The sequence below is a fragment of the Strix uralensis genome, chromosome 5 (assembly GCF_047716275.1).
Source record: "Strix uralensis isolate ZFMK-TIS-50842 chromosome 5, bStrUra1, whole genome shotgun sequence".
Taxonomy (NCBI): domain Eukaryota; kingdom Metazoa; phylum Chordata; class Aves; order Strigiformes; family Strigidae; genus Strix; species Strix uralensis.
The window spans coordinates 72124859-72141464 of record NC_133976.1 but is presented as its reverse complement, the minus strand read 5'-3'; the positions used below and the strand labels follow the sequence as shown (position 1 = coordinate 72141464).

At 42.8% G+C, this 16606-nt stretch overlaps 2 protein-coding genes across 6 annotated transcripts in view; both read right to left on the bottom strand.

Annotated features, from left to right (window-relative positions):
- The window catches only part of SINHCAF (SIN3-HDAC complex associated factor), a 33551-nt gene extending 25743 nt beyond the window's left edge, over positions 1-7808 (bottom strand). Inside the window, exon 1 of the mRNA XM_074871580.1 lies at positions 7717-7808. The gene's annotated coding sequence lies outside the window, so the exon portion shown is untranslated. The remainder of the gene's footprint in view (positions 1-7716) is intronic.
- A 4020-nt stretch (positions 7809-11828) lies between these two features.
- DENND5B (DENN domain containing 5B) overlaps positions 11829-16606 on the bottom strand; it is a 117683-nt gene continuing 112905 nt past the window's right edge. For all 5 annotated transcript variants that reach the window (XM_074871573.1, XM_074871577.1, XM_074871572.1 and 2 more), the window contains one exon: positions 11829-15795. In XM_074871573.1, coding sequence (XP_074727674.1) covers positions 15612-15795 — 184 coding nt within the window. In that variant the 3' untranslated portion in view covers positions 11829-15611. The remainder of the gene's footprint in view (positions 15796-16606) is intronic.

Genomic DNA, 16606 nt, shown 5'->3' with positions numbered 1-16606 from the left:
AACGATGTTGGTCTGTCAAGCAGAGATGCATGTGTGCTGTGAAGGCGCAGGTCTTCCCCAGCTCTGTGTGTAAGTGTTCAAATGCTTCTCACTTGAACAGTTGGGCCAAGTTTACCCTCTTATAAAACATATCCTGCTGTAAATTAGAATAAGTAGCCATTCACAGGAGGCCTGCAAAACAGGAGGGGTTTTGTATATGTCATTCTTTAAGGCAGTAGCAGCCCTTTAAAACCTCTTTTATAAGCTGTGCCAAATCAGCTCCCAGCATGCTCCTTACTCTGAGTCAGCATGTAGCCGGTGAGTGGGCCACTGGAAGCAGCATTTTGGGGGTGTGCTGAGAGGTCTGAGGGACAGATACCAGTTGCTATGCTCAAGAGTCCACTTCAAGTCTGTGTCACCTTTCTATCTAGCCCTAGATAGATGGGGATGTCAGGTGTGAACCTTGTGCAGGCACAGCATGCCAGGGACTCAGCTTCTTGGGGACTGACTCTGAAATACGGTCAGTGCCATAGTTCACTTTCCTTCAAGCCTGCTGCATGGGTCCCCATGTCCTTAAAAGCAGACTATTTAGCTCTGGTAGATACCACATTGCTTCGTAATCTCTGTGCCATGACAGCCCCCTCCCATGCCCATGGTCCCAGGCTCTCTCTGCCCTTCCCTTAAGTCTGTGATGCTCCTGTGCTGGCTTATACCCCCTTCCCACCTCCTGTGGGACAGCAGGGCTCAGCTATGCCTCCACAACTTTTTGCCTTCCAAATATTTTGGCGTGTCTTCATGCTGGCCAGCTTCTGCTCTTCAACAGTACACGTTCCTGCTAGGTTTATATAATCCACCATTATCACTGCTTCCTGCTCCGTGTGTTTTTAATGCTTTAAATGCAGAGAAAGACACAGACTCCCCTCCAACAGGTACATGCAGTCATGTTTCAGGCAAGCCCCACTCTAACTGATCCAGGTCCCTTTACAAGGCAGCTGTTACAATAGCAGTTATTCATTTTCCGTTCTCAAAGTCTGTCATGGTAAGTAGACAGGAGCAAAAAATGTCATCTGCCTGTGTGAAATTCATATAGGGTCCTTTCCAAAACACTGAGAGTAGCCAAGCTACAGCATCTTAAGAACATTCCTCATAGAAATTTAGACTGAGTTGCTGGAGTGCAATCTGTTATTGTCAATGTGGAAGCCCTACTATGAGGTTAGTCTGACATAGTGGGGTAACAGCTGCTTTAGACTTGAAAACATCCGTAAACCTGTTGATGAAGTATGATATGTTCTCTTCACTGCTAATTCTCTGTTGGCGTTGAGGGCTTCTAAAACTCACTTATATTCTATGTATGGTCCTAAGAAAGCAGGCATTTCCCTCTCCATAAAGGAAAGGGGAATACCCAACTTATCTGAGATCAGTCAATAACCTGTTGCTGGAAAACTCTAGTTTCTCTCTCAGGTAGGAGTGATAATGCTCAGAATAACACCAGCCACAGGAAATTAGAAACAGTATTGAGATCTAACCAATCGCGTAGTATATGTACCATAAAATGATCTTACAACAAAACATCTTCCAAAGTATTTGTCAAGTGAGTGACAGTATGCATTCCACACAGTTGTCAGAAGAGCTACAGGATCACACACGGTGTCTGAAGCAGAGCGAAGAGTCTCCTGTCCTGGGAAAGTAAACTGCATCATTGTGTCCAGCAAAACACCCCTGGTCTCTTATCAGGAAGCTGAGGCTGGCACAGAGGCCATCCCTTGTTCTCATGTTGTGGGGTGTCTCTGACCAGCATGACCACGTCTAGGGTGGCTAAAGTCAACAGGGATTAGCTTCTGAAGATAGAAGAAAGCAGTACCTGTACATATGCAGATCAGTGCTAGCACAGAGCAAGCAAAGTGCACTCTGGTTATTCTCTGTTAAGGAATTGGAGACTGCTCTGGGTGAAAACCACCTGGTCTAGATTGTATTGGGTGTAGCTTAGTAAGAAGGCCATAAAACACTTGCCAGCTTTTATGTCTTGTCTTGTTCACCAACACAGGATGCTCAAGGTGTGATGGAAAGTGAGAGTGATAGAAAGAGCAAAAGTCACTGATAACTACTACCTGATATGCTTCTGGACTGTGCAGCTTGTAGCTCCATGAGCAGCTTACTCTTTATGGGCTCATGTTGGTTGTAGTGCAAATTCTGAGCTCTAGACAACGCTGGATTCAGACCAAAAAGTAACATCTTGGACCAAAGTTTTTCACTAGACACAAAGACAGAATCTTCTTCCACACTAAAACTGTGATTCTTGATTTGACAAAGGAGTACAATGATATCTTTGGCCCTGGTCTGATTGCAAGATGGAAAATATATTGACTCAGTAGTACTTTGTATCAGAGCCACAAGCACTGTTACATTGGGACAAGTAACTTGAACTGAAGTCATATGATGAGATAAACTCCTAGGTGATTCAAAGAAAATAAATTTTAAAACATCTGTTCTTGTGTTTAACTTTTCCAAATCCTTTATGAATTATTTGTTTCCAAAAGTGTGCCAACCATAGGAGCATACAGGCTCACATTTACCTGCCTGCACAAATCCTGCAAGCCTGTTCAAAACAGAGAGAAGTTGCCTCTTAAATAAGTATGTGGGCTTAATGTTTGTTAATGCTACAGAGGCTGATGCTAGCTGTCTGCTACCATCTTGGAGACTTCAGTGCTTTGGGTGATTAAATGCTTCCTATTCAAAATAAATGATATGAAGTTGAATCAACCTATCAGGACAATAGCAGAAGCCTAACCCAAAAAGCCCACAGCTGAAGGGCTGCCAATCTTCTCTCACCTCCCAGCTGGTAGCAGGTGTCAGAGCAGCACCTCCCTCACTGATGATGTGACTACCATTAAGAATCTACATGAGCTGTCTGTACTGCAGGGTTTTGACACTGGCCTTTCAGCAGAGTACAGATCTGGTCTATGTTACTGATTGCCCTTGTGACAGACCATGTCACATTGTGATGGGAAGAATGAAAACAAATGGGTAGTAGGACCAGGAAGTTCCTTCCATTAGAAGCTCCTCTTCTTCCTGCACTCTTGGGTCAGCTGAATTGTGAAATGATGCTAGCTCTAGTACAGACTTAGTTATTTCAAATGTAGAGTAGCATGTGTGGCTCTGAATTTGAGGGGGTAGAATAACCTTCCTGGCTAAGACTGCAAATGTGTTTGTTCTGGGCTGAGCTCATGGCTGCTCTGTAAGGTTGAATTACCCCCCCAGACTCCCAATGAGCCAAAGCATTCCAGATTCCTGCTTAGTCACCTATTGTCTTGGCGGACTTTTAAGTCTGGTTTTCTCTTTGCATTTCAAAGGTTTCACTTACATGCTGTTCTGCTGCTCAGCCATTAGGAAAGAAATATAAAGGTACATTCTCACTCCAGCTCTCTCTTCCTTCTCAAAGGGGCCGCCACCACCTCTGTTGACATGCTGTTGTGGTCTCTGCTGCACTGTTGCAGCTCTCAGCAGTACTGCTGAACAATGAGCAGCACCGGGGGTGCCATGACAGACCCTTCTTCCCCACGGCCAGGCCTCTGGCTTCTCCTCCAGCCACACCTGCCTTCACTGAGGTCTTTGACTCACGCTTCAGCACAGCAGCAGAGAGTGAGCACCAGCGTTTTGCCTGCTCTCCAGGCACCGCTTTGTTGCCCCTTGCCTTTTTCACCTTAAAAACGTTGTGGGAGAGTGTTGATTGTCCACCTGTGAGCCTTGGCTCCCCACAAACCCCAGCCTCCTCTGTGCCATCCCACTAGCTCTGACAGCCATGTTGGTCTCCAGGCCACACCGTGAGGCTCGAAGCACAGCTCACCTATCACACTATAATGTGAGATGGCAGGACCTTTTATCAGATGGAAAAGGTTTTGTTTCAGCTTGACAGGGCAGTTTGCTAGCAGCCTTAGTGGGTGGTTTCTTCAGGCTGGAACAGGGCCTGGAGACCCCCTGCTCCACTCCCCAGGGGCTCACAGGTTATCAAGACTGTGGCCCCTTTGCTACCTTGAAGATGTTATGGCTCTGCTTTCCCCCAAGTGTTCACATAGTCCCTGTCATGGCCTCACAGGTGTCTGCTGGCTGAGGTGAGCCAGTGGAGTATGCAGGGCGGCATTCGAGGAAGAGGAGGCAAATTCTTTGTGTTCCATTTGTTGTTTTGCTCACAGGCCCAAGCTGCTGCCCCCTGAGCCTGCGCAATCCTCTCTATCCATGGCTTGCTCAGCTCTCCTTCTCTTACTATTTATTTTTATCCTGTGCCAACCTCCAGCTTTTTTTTTTTTCCAATTTTTAAAAAATTTTATTTTATACCTTTGATACCTGCTTGGCCATCCCACTTCTTTTGCAGCCCTTCCTCATAATATTGTTGGTGAGCCACGCTTAAAAGCAGAACCACCTCTCTAAATGTCTCCATGATTTCCATTTAAGGAATGAGGTGTCTAGGATTGCCACGTTCCAGCCCATGCTGTTCAGCTCAGCAAAGCTAAAGCATGCACTTGGCTTTACATGCTCATGTAATTCCACAGAGTTCTTCATTTAGTCATCTTTAAAGTCACTTTTAAAGGTTTTACTGATGCAGATTAGAGGGCTCAGAAGTTGGATCTAATCCTTTCAAGCCAGTCTGGCATTGCCGCAGCTGGAGAAGAATTAAATCAGGCCTGTTCTGTAGCATCTTTATCAGGTGCAGGGAGCAATCAAGAAGTTTCACTTGCTTGTTTTTACCCCAAGGGTTCATTTTGTGCTTGTACAAAACATGCTTGGGTTTTGATATAAATGTGAATACAAAAGGGCTCTGTGTCCTTATACTGGACTCAACTGTTCTTGGCTTCACATTCACATTTTGTCCTTTTATTTTACGTTATGGCAAATCTGCTCTTGAACACGCATTGTGCATTTAGCCAGAGGTGCAAGAACAAACACTCTCCTGTCTCATCCAAGCTTTCTTCTCCTGCTTTAATGTGTTTTGTCTTTCCCTTTCCTTGCTACTTGTGCTAAGAACACAATGCCCTTGGAAAAATCTTGTTTCGCTGCATATACCACACCCTTTGTATCTGTGCTAACTCTAGAGACAGGTAAAACACAATGCAAAGGTGTTCAGACAGCTTTGGCCCTTGCCAGCTGTTTGTCTTTGTGCATTTCATGCATTTTTAATTGTACACACTTCTGTTTGTCCCAATCTTAATGCTTTCATGAAGCAAGCATGGCATTCACTTGATTTGCAGCCATCAACTTCTTCACAAGCAAAATCCTGTTTCCTAACAGCCTTTCTGTAACTTGGGTGCTGGTTATACCACAGAACAATGTTTTAATAACTGTGATTTACATTTTTCAGGGTAGCTAGAGGGGTTTTGGTTTTAATTAGTAGAGTAAGAGAACCATGAGTGATTATACAGACACAAACAGAGCTGCTACCATCATCTCCCAGCTCCTTACACGTGGTCCTGTGCCAACATAGCTAAAACAAGGGGAAAATAGTACAGGTCCTTGCAGGCAAATATTTTTTGAAAGAGGAGGAGGAGAAAATTGATGAAAATGTTACAGTGTGTATTGTGCCTGGAGTCCTCAATAGTTTTTCCTTACCTGATTAATTGCCTCAGCCAGTGGCAGGAAGTCTCTTCTAGGTTTGTGTGGAGCGAAGGGAGTGTCAGCCATCCTGCCATCCTCCCCCAAGCAGTACTTTGGCAGGGGGGAATCAGGAGGTTCTTGTATGGAAACACTGCCTGCTGAGAACCATTTCAATGAACTATGGGCTCCTTCCTCCCCCATCTTGCTGCTGCTTCCCTCTCCTTCCCTTCCTAACCCTTATTCTTAGCAGAAAAATACAAGTCACTCAGAATCCCCCTGCTTATGAAAGGAGCAAGGTCCAAGGGGTAGAGAGGCATGCCAGAAAGTTCTTTGAGGAGGGACTTTGCTCAGTAGCTCAGCTTAGGACATCGCCAGGAACATGGCTAGCTTGGATGGCAACAGAACCAGACAAGGCATTGGGCTTGCAGTGCTTGGGAAAACTTGCTAGTAGCCCTGCATCATTTTTTGGATGAAAACTTCCCAACACTTTGGACGTTTGCAGGAGCTGGTCCCACTGCAAACAGATTTAACTTCCAATGTCAAAGGAAAGTTTCATTCGTCTGCAGGCCAAGTGCGAGTAAAAGACTGATTCATGCAGGCTCTATCTGGCAAAGTGCTTCTGGTAACTACAGCCTGGAGGGGCTGTGGAGGGAAAAAAAGGGGCATGCTTATACTGTTGCCTTGTACTGCTGGGTCCTGCTCTACCGAGGAGAATGGGGTTTCAGATTTCCCCACAAACATAATCTGTGATACTAGGCTCAGCTGAATCTATCCAGGACATCCTGCACTTAGTGATAAGACAAACCATGCTGTTCACAACTCTACCCAGAGTCAACATGGGCAATCTTCACAGTCAATCTCCTGCTTGTCAGACACTGTGTATTGCCACTACTCTCTTCCAGGCTATCTCTAACCAAAGAGATGAACACAAGGCTTTTGAATATCTTCCCTAGCACAAGCCTGTCCCTTCACAGAGATAAGCATTTGTACTTAAAATGCTGAGGTCACCTAGAAACAAACTCTTATGTGTAAAAGTGAGACTGGCTTAATAAACATCGTGTGTTGAAAAGCAACAATAGTCACTTTATTATTTTCCCAGAAGAGAGTTGTTTCTCTTTTGTGCACAAATAGGTTAGCAGACTACAGTGCTCATGAATGCCTGTCTAAACTCATCACTTTTAGGAACTTCCACTGACTTCAGCAAGCCATGGTGGATCAACTTGTATTTGCACTTCCTAGGACACACATTTGAATTGAAGATCAGCTAGTTCATTCCTCACTTCTCAGCATTGTGCCAGTTAAACACAAATGACTAAGCCCAGAACAACTATTCTATTTCTCACTGATCACAGCTACCCACACTACCCCTGTCTAGCACAAAAACCTGCTGACATCTGAAATTCTCTTCTAACAAAGTCCATGCAGAGGATGAATTAAATAGCTTCTCTGGTCTGCAAGTTTTTCCTAGTTCTCCTGTGTTCCTGTTACCATGAATGGAAACCTTTTCCACAGCTTTAAGAATGTGAAAGCTGAGTAGAGCCATAGGGTGATGTTTCCACTTACATTCCCTAAATGCAGTTTTTCTGAAAGTCACTTTTCGGGGAGCGGGCAAATGTCCTGTGCACCACACCCACTTTCAGCCAGCTTCATACTATTTATACAGTCCAGAACCACAGACCATCTGCAAGAGGTTTAGATCTCAGGCAAGCCAACAGCCACACTAATTCCAAGCTGGTGGGTTCATATTACATGGTCTGATTTAGGGTACATCCTATTTATCTCATGGGGTAATGACAATTCTAAAGCTGCATGTGTGCAAGCAGGTAAACTTAATTCAGGTGAGAGCATTGAGCAGAACAAACAAGCCAAGGAGACTTAATGGAAGAGGTCACAGCTATCTCTAGTCACAGGAGTCTTTGGGCAGACTTCCCAGTTCATCTGAAATTTATTCCATGCCTTTTTAAAATAACCAACCAAACAACAACAGCAGCAAAGGTGATTCTCGGGTATACTGACCATTTCTGACTACTCTTGGAAATCTCTTGCTAGTACTTCATATGTCTTCCACCATGTGTTTTCTGGTATGGGTGATGATCTATTTGGGCTTGCAATGAGCAGGGACAGGTTGTGGGGCAGAGGGGGCAAGATTACCTTGACGTTAATGGATGGCTGTACCTCCTAGCAGAGCTTTGGACTCGGGATGAAAAGCCAGGGAGACTTGCTCTTGCAAAGCATCCATTTTCTCTTCCTTCTTTTGGTAGGGAATCAGTTGCCATCCTCACACAACAGCCAAGCAAGTATTTATATGCATTTCTGTAGTGCTTAATCACATTGCAGATAGTAACCATAATCATTGTATTGTAGTTAAGTATGAAGAAAGTCTGTTCTTCTGTCGCAATGGTTACAAAACTCTCTAACCATACACAGCTAGACAGACTTGCATATGCCCACAACACCACAGATCAAACAGGTTTTGCCAATGCCTTTAAACTGGAATTAACCACAGATGAGACTGCAGGGTACTTCTGTCACAGCAGCATTGAAAAGTTGCTCTTAGTCACACACCAATGGACGCTGGATGAGCAGTTGCTAATCCCCAAGACTGAACAGCCTAGATTTTTGTCCTGGTTTTGGCTGGGATAGAGTTAATTTTTCTTCTTAGTAGCTAGAGTAGTGCTGTGTTTTGGATTCAGTATGGGATTTGGTATGAGAAGAATGTTGATAATACACTGGTGTTTTCAGTTGTTGCTAAGAGATCAAGGACTTTTCAGCTCCCCCTGTCCTGCCCGTGTGCAGGTGTTCAAGAAGCTAGAAGGGAGCAGAGCCAGAGCACCAAATTGGCCAGTGGAATATTCCATATTGTGTAACATCATGCTCAGTATATAAAGGCAGGGTGGCTGGGAAGGAGGGGGTTCTCTCTTGCTTTCAGGATCGCTAGCTGGGAACAGGCTGGGTATCAGTCGGCAGGTGGTGGGCAATCACATTGTGCATTACCCATTTGTACTTTCTATTATTGTAGTTGTTTTATTCTATGTCAATTATTAAACTGTTTTTATCTCAACCTACGAGTCTCCCTTTATCCCTCCAATTTCGTCCCATCCCCCTGGCCAGGGAGGGTGAGTGAGTGGCTGCGTGGTGTTTGGCTACTAACCGGCTTTAACCCATGACAACTGGCAAGGCAGAGAGAGGCCGAAACCAAGTCCCATCACTCTGTACCTCAGCTCCCTAGCTGCAAAATGGGATACACAGTAAGCAAATTGCTTAAAGGTCTCAGTGGAAGTCAGGGAGACCTAGAAATGGAAGCCACATTTTGTGGTCTCTATTCTGTGCCTCTGTAAGTCAAATAAGCAATTATTAATATATTGTAAAAAATACAACTACCTCCATTCATCACCCTTAGATTTCACTTGTAAACTCTTTAGTTTTTGATGTGTAAAGAACATGCTAATTGGATGCCTTTGAAGACATGAACTGGGTATAGAAGGAGAGTGCTGGGGGGATATTCATAAAGATTCGTGCTAGCTTAGCCTCCACAAGCTGCCTCTGCTGGACTTCTCTAGGCATAATTAAAAGCAGCCAAGTGAGGCTTCTCCTTGCAAGGTCAACTGAAGGAGCCCATCTCTTCCCTCTGGCTGCAGAAGCTGGATAAGGAAAATGGTTTTCGTAGGCTAACACCAGCCTTTGTGAAAACCTGTCATTGAAAGCAGGAGAAGGCAAGGATTGCAGAGCACCAAACCCAACATCTGGCTGCTCTTGAAGGAGGAGTTTAATTTTATTTTAGTTTAGGCTTGTATCAGCTGGCTGTGGGAATGGAAGAGAATCTGGCACTGGAAGTGCTATGCAAAGATTGGGATGTCTCTTGCATTCTCCATGCCTGCCTCTTGCTGGGAGAATAGATGTCCTCTGATAAGCGTTTGAGCTCCTTGCGAATTACATCTGCTGCACAGTCCTCCAAGTGCACTTTGCAAATAAAACTCAATTGTTCATTTGCCACGTATACTTGTTTAGCACTTCACCCTACAGCAGGGCTTGAACACTCGAGGCTGGGTGAACAGATCACTCCACAATTCACCCATTTTAACTTGCTACTCTGACCAGGTCTAAAAGTAAATAGATCATTCAGTGAAAGGGTCATATAAAACTAAGGGGTCTGTATTGGGCCAAGGATAGTTATTTTCCACAAAGAGAAAGAATTATAAGTGTTGGCTATCTTCTACATTTACCCCTTGTGCAACACAAATAGATTGGATAACCACTGCAAGCAGGAGGAACAATATCTTACAGATTACTTTATTACTTGTATTAGAGTAACTGGTATGAATACTTAAGACTCTCTAAACCACGATTATCTTACATTTATGGATCCCACTGAATTAATTATTGAATAACAAGCTTGTCACTAGATGACACAGCAGTGAGGTCCTTCACAGCAATGTCTTTTGAAAAAAGATGCTGTGGGTAAGGGTCAGGGGGGTTTTGGCTGTGCTTTTTTTCCTCTTTTTCTTCCCTCCTCCCCCTTCAAGACAAAGGTGGGCTTGGTGAAAGGAGAAAATAATTTGTCTGGTCACATTCCCTTCTGACAGAAGTTCTTTCAGAGGAGCTGAGATGCTCTGTGAGGTCTGTGGGAAATACAGATGGGCCCATTAAAGTGTCAAGCTTTCCTGTAGAACTACAGCTTTCCACTGACAAATCAGCTCCACAGTGGCTTCAGCAGACAGTTTACCTTAAGCAGCCACCAGATAAGCAGACCTGTACAGAAATTTTCCCATTCCCTTCACATCCTGTGCTGAGCTCAAACCAGTTTATAATGATACATGTCTGATGGAATAGCAGGAGAGAAAACAGGGATGTCAGCAATGAAATGCTCCCTGACTGCAGTGACAGGAGCCTCAACCTCTGAGCTGATGAGGTGACAGACAGGGAAGCAGCTTCGCTCTTGAGCACAATTTTTCCAACAAGCTTACCTGAAATGCTGGAAAGGAACAAAATAGATCTGTGAGCTATTTCAACTCCTAGCCATGCAAGTTCTCAGACGGTTTCCTTCTACCTACCCTTTGCAGAAAACACTGTAGTGTTCCCAGACTGCAGTCCCCAGTGCAGTGGAGAGGAAGTTATTTGCACTTCCTCATCTGGACAAGTTTAGTCCTGCTTTACAAGTACTTAGTGCCTTCAATATGTCAGATCCCACTATCTCTAATTTATATACTTAAGCCTAACACATTTAGTAAGGAGGTGTATGAAGTATGGCCACAAGTCCTACTGAAATTTGACCACAAGCAGCTCTATGGTTTTTATTCACATTCATGGGATCCTGTCATTTTGCTGCTACACTGTTGATAAACATCAGTATCATCAAATGATGTATTTCAGGATTTCCAGATATATGGTCCCAGGCTCTGAGACTTTCAGTTCTCTCCTGAGATTCTCTGCATTTTCAAAACCAAGAGTTAAAACAAATGAACAGACATGCCCCACCTCACACACACCATGCACACACAGGTGCAGGGAACTGCATTTCAACTATGCAGTTTTCAAAAATTCTCGTATTTTTGCCAATTCCAGCAGAGCTAGAGCTGGGAGGGACAGGGCGGGGGGAATTTCTGAAAATCCAGTCCAACTTAGAAAAGCCTTTAATTACTAAGCAGGGAATTTCACTATCATTCTCTTGCACCTTTTTTTTGCTGCAGGCACCCATCTCTCTCTTCTCTATCAACCTCTTATGGGATGTGCTAACTGACAGACTGGAGGGCATGAGCTTCATTCCAGCTTTTTAACCCTGAGTTCAAATATCAGAGCAACCCATGTCAAGAGACCCTCGGCTGCAGTTAATCCCACGCTTCCCATTTTGCTGCCAACAGGATCCCAACCCCCTTCTCCCCACGCACTCCAGATACTAAGGAAGAGCAACCCAGGCTGCCTAGCAAATGCTGCACCGGTAAGAGCTAAACTTCACCGAGATCCCATTTCTTCCCTTCAATCAGCCATGCTTCACACCTAAGCCTTGAAAATGAAGAGCTGGTCAGGCTTGGTGCAGTCAGGCTTTTGTGTCAGGGGAGGCAGAAGGACAGGTTTTGAGAGCAGAACCTCATGCCCTCCCTCCCCCTCTTTGCTCCAGCAAGTTCTCAGTACAGGAGTCACTAGCAGCTGAACCATTTTCTTCAACTTGTTCCCTTGATGAGACATGCCCTCCAGCTTCAGATCAGCTCTTTGGCTTGAGACTTGAATCCCTTGGCTCCTCTGCAAGGAGAAAGTGACACCAACCATTATTCTCAGAGTTTTATTTGTAAAGGACATAGCATGAAAAGCTGTATTTCAATGTACTTCAAAACCTGAAAAACCCATGTCAGTTTGTGGTATGTATGTTAAAGTGCTTGATATTAACAATACTTTTACTAATGTTGTCTTGAAAATAATCCAGTTCTTATTCAGTTAGTAATAATGTAAAGTCAAAATATACTTAATGGAGACATTTAAGGATTATTTTAAGCTATACAGGGCACATTTGTACATTTCAAGTGTAACATACAATATTTCCCCTTAAGATGGACACCTTCATTTGATTGAAAGAAGGAATTTTCTCAAATATGCCGTTGCACAACTATTCTAAAAAGACATTTTTGAACAATGATATCTAATTACACAAACCAACTCAGAATAACATGAGTAGATTTTTCACTAAACAGCAGAATTTCATTCGTTTCAGAGAATTATAAATACACATTTTGTACATAGTGAGGCATTTGATTCTCTGACTCCCTCAAGTTACCATGCTGGATGTTAGTATAACAGGACTCAGACATCTGCAGACAGGTATTGGATAGGAAATTTTTTTTAAAAAAAAGCAGATACCAGAGAGCTTTGGTCTTTTCCAAGATTCCCTTTCTCAACCAAAGAAGGTGCTTTAACACTGAAGTTAAAAACTGCATTAGCTTAGAAGAATCCTGATGCGTTTCTCACCATTCTAGTGGGTAGAATGATTTCTGTAAACCTTACAGAAAAAAACTCACAGTTTCCAATAAACAAAAGTAGTCTACTAAAAAAAAAATAAAATCATACATGGTAGAATAAAAATTCACTACCAAGAACCGTACTCCCAACGTTGTCGAATAACGAGACTTCTGGGAATTTGAGGCACTCAGCTGTGCCCCTTTCAACATATCTTAGGGTGTTTTATTGCCTAGAAGGAAATATTAGACATACATAATTTTTATTGTATTATTATTATGATGTGAAACCTGACAAAACAAACAAGTCAACGCTTGCTGAAAAAGCTGATGTGAAGTTGTGTTCAAGTTAAGTGCTAAAGGTTCTTTAATGTAGTTTGAAAGGGGGGAAAGGGTCTGTTTTGAATTTTAAATTTTCTCAGGGTTTGACTTATTTTAACTTAAGAAAGACTTCATGTAGTTATTGCCCTTTTCTCTGTGTGTGGTTTATTCATCTATGCTTGACCTTTAGAGGTGCCCACATTTCTACTTTATCCTGCTTGCACTTAACCCGTGCCATGTTGGATAACATTACGACTGCTTAAGTCATAGTCTTTGGAGAAGTATGCAGCAGTATACTTTTGAGAAGTATCCAGATAGCAAATGCAGATGATGCTGTGAAGAAATCCAATGACTAAAGAGGTTATTATTTCAGTAAAATGAAAGTCACTTAGACTGGGTTGGGCGTGAAAAAATCATGTATAGCAGTCATTAGACATAAAAGGCCTGGGTTGTAATAGAAATCAAAACATCCTAAGCAGTCATTACCAAATAATGCTGCCACATGGTTTCTGGTGCTAAATGTATAATTTATCAATAGAGTTAAGTACTAGGGATGCATCTTCAATTGCTGCTGAAGGGTTGTCACGCATCTTCTGCTGACTTTAAGCAGACTTGCCTGGCCACACAGAAAACCCGAACACCCCAAATTTCACATTTCTGGAAATGTAAGAGATGTCACACAGCTGTGGGCTCTGGCTACTAATTCATGACACCGTCCACAGCCTTTACATTAGTTACTGACACCCACAGTAGTGACATGGCAGTGCTGCCTACAGTATTTGGGCTGAGTTTAGTCAGTTTAAGGATGTACAAGCTCAGGAGGAAAGAATGGTTATTAAAAGCTAGAACCCTCATTAAAGTCAACAACTCCCTGACAGCGTTATTTTACTTCTTTCTTAGAAAAAACAAAACTTCTACAACATAAAACTCTCCCTTCTAATGAAACAAAGTCACATAAAGAGTTTTCTTCTAGCTGGGAATATCACATAGAACTTTGACACTAAAGTGAGTGCTGTTATAAGAACTGGACAGCAGAAGGACCACGGGAAAGTAGAGAAGCTTGACTAAAGGCAGGTGAGAAAGCAAACCCTAATTATCATCCTCTTTTCCTTAGCTCTCATCCCTCTCTCCACCACGTGCACACTATTGTGAGACCTGCTACTGCCCACCATTCCCAAGTCCCTCCTAATGCCCCTTGGGAGCACAGGGCAAGGCAATACACTTACAGTACCAGTTAGGGGCCTTTCCCAAGCCACAGCTGACAGTGAGACATCCGCAGAAATCCGCTGACGAAATGGCCAAGATCACAGGGAATAAACAAGTGAAAGCAAACACCTATATTTAAACTAACCTCCAAAAACTAAAACCAGATGAAGCTAACTATGCCCTCAGATCCTTCCAACTCCCATCCACAAGAATGGAAAATACACTCCATATTTGCTGCATGGTATCCACAAGATGATTTTAATGTTATCTCCTGTTAAAATTTTTAGCATACAGGATTTCAGTTACTCCCAGTTCATCTTCAAGAGCTGTATCTATATATATGTGCTGTATTACTAACACATTAACTGGAAAGAGTGTAGGAGAGGAGCCGTGAAATACCAAAGTGAGATTCTTTTTTTCCCCCTGCTTTTCCTTCTTTTTTTTTCCTTCTTATAGCTGGGTGATTTTTTTTTTTTAAAAAAAAAAGTAATCAAAGATGCTGTACTTCCTAGGAACAATCATTCTGTGGGATAAAGGAAGACTCATAACCTATCAGCATTTCAAAACCAGCTGATACAGTTCAGTAGCACAGCAACGTTGGTGTTTGTGGCTCTACAGCAATGATTCTTCTCAAGAACAGCAAGAATTTGCTATGAACCAAATTCCTCAACACGGAGGGAAAAAAAAAAAAAGGCATCCACAACACAAACTGGCTGGCTGAGGGCAAATCATCAGAACATCTAGACAGGCAAGGGACACATCGAGTGAGTCAAGCAAGCCATCACTGCCCATTTCAGGCTGCAGCAGCACTGCTTAAACAGGTCTCTCATACTGTCAGGCTCCGAGGCTGACAGCAGTCCTCCTCTCCAGTGTTTAAGCATTTCAACACTTGTCTCCCCTTTTTGAGCTCAACAGAAGTGACACAAAAGACCCTACAGAAAAAAAATTACGACTCTCAACTTCTGTGCATGGAAAGGGTTGAGTCTTCAAACAAACAAAAAACTAAGAGAGACCATGTACAATAGGGTAAAACAGCATATGCTTACAACATTCCCAAGAGTGAAACAATCACAATGGCTACATAAGGATATTTGCTGTATTAATTTGCAATACCTGAAAAAAGCCCTGCTGAGTTTGCGTTGTATTTACACATTGATTGGCTTTTTCCTTGCAAGCAAGTAGCGGCATCCCTTCCCACCTCGGTCCTTCCCTCCCCCCAGTCCTTCCCCTGGGTTTAAGCTACTCATACTCAGAACAAGAACATTCAGTCTAAGAAAAATTTCTTAGAGCAATATAATTTCTTAAAGAAGATAGCATATTTACACACATCTAACACATGAAAATACTCTATTTTATACTAAATTTCTGTTTCAAATAAACTACAATACTGCATCTTAGCTTTCTGCAGCTTTAGAAGACAGTCCCCATTGGGCACAAACTGGGCTTCCCACTCCCGCTTCAACCGGCAGCTTTGCCTTACAGTGGTGCACTACCATCACGTTCAAGTCCTGACAGGTCTCCAATTGTGGTTTGCTTGCTTGGGAAAGGAATAATGAAGTTCTCAGCAAAGCCATGCTAAACATCCACTCCTTTAATGAGTGATCCTTCTAGGATGATGTTGAAATCTTGCAATGTCTGTAGGACTCGGATAAGGGAGTTGACAGTCATGCGGTCCCGTAGGAGAGCATTTTCCTCATACATCCTTGTAATGGGCGGGCACTCTGCCAGCAGCGGGATCCACTGAGAGAGCAAGTGGTCCCTGCAAAGGGGATGAAAGGAAGTATTTTAGCACCAAGTACAACAGATCTCAGACAGAAATTCTTCTCCAAGAACTAACACAACCCAAAACATGAAGTCTCTTTTTGTGGGTGATGCATGTTGTCTGCACATAAAAATTTCCTGTGTCATCATAACCCTTGATTTTGTTAGTAAAATACAGGTAACTTAACATACTGTAGGAATGAAGATGGAAGGATATCAGCAGAATTGGACAGCTGACTTTGGAAGAATTCAGCAACATTCTCAGATCAGGAAAAGGTAAAGTAAAAGTCAGGAAAAATCAATAGACTGTTTTCCAACTGGTTTTCCATGTATCCAGACAGACAAGACAAAAATGGTACTTATTTCTAGACATACTAACTTTCACCCTCCAAAATACAACTAAGCCACCCCCCTGGTCCCTCCCCAAGTGCAAGACGGAGAGTATCCTATTAGGAAATAAAGATTCATCTAGAATAGTTTTGTCAAAATTGTAACAGACATCCCATTTTCATAGGCAAAATGATTCAATGAGGATTTAGGAATGCACCAACTCTTGAAAGGGAACTCTGCATTCCCAAAGCCAGCACTTCATCAAAAAACAATTTCAAGACAGATTTCATACATATAACTGTCAAGCTAACAGTTATAAAAAAGCTCAGAACATTTTTAGCAGTTTAGATACTAGCCATGTATCATTACAGCTTCTTTGCTCCAATTTTTCATATAGTATTAAAGCTGCCTAAAATAGGTACTGGATAATAGATAGGTATGAGATGTCTTAAAATGGAAAACTAAAGGTAATAACAACA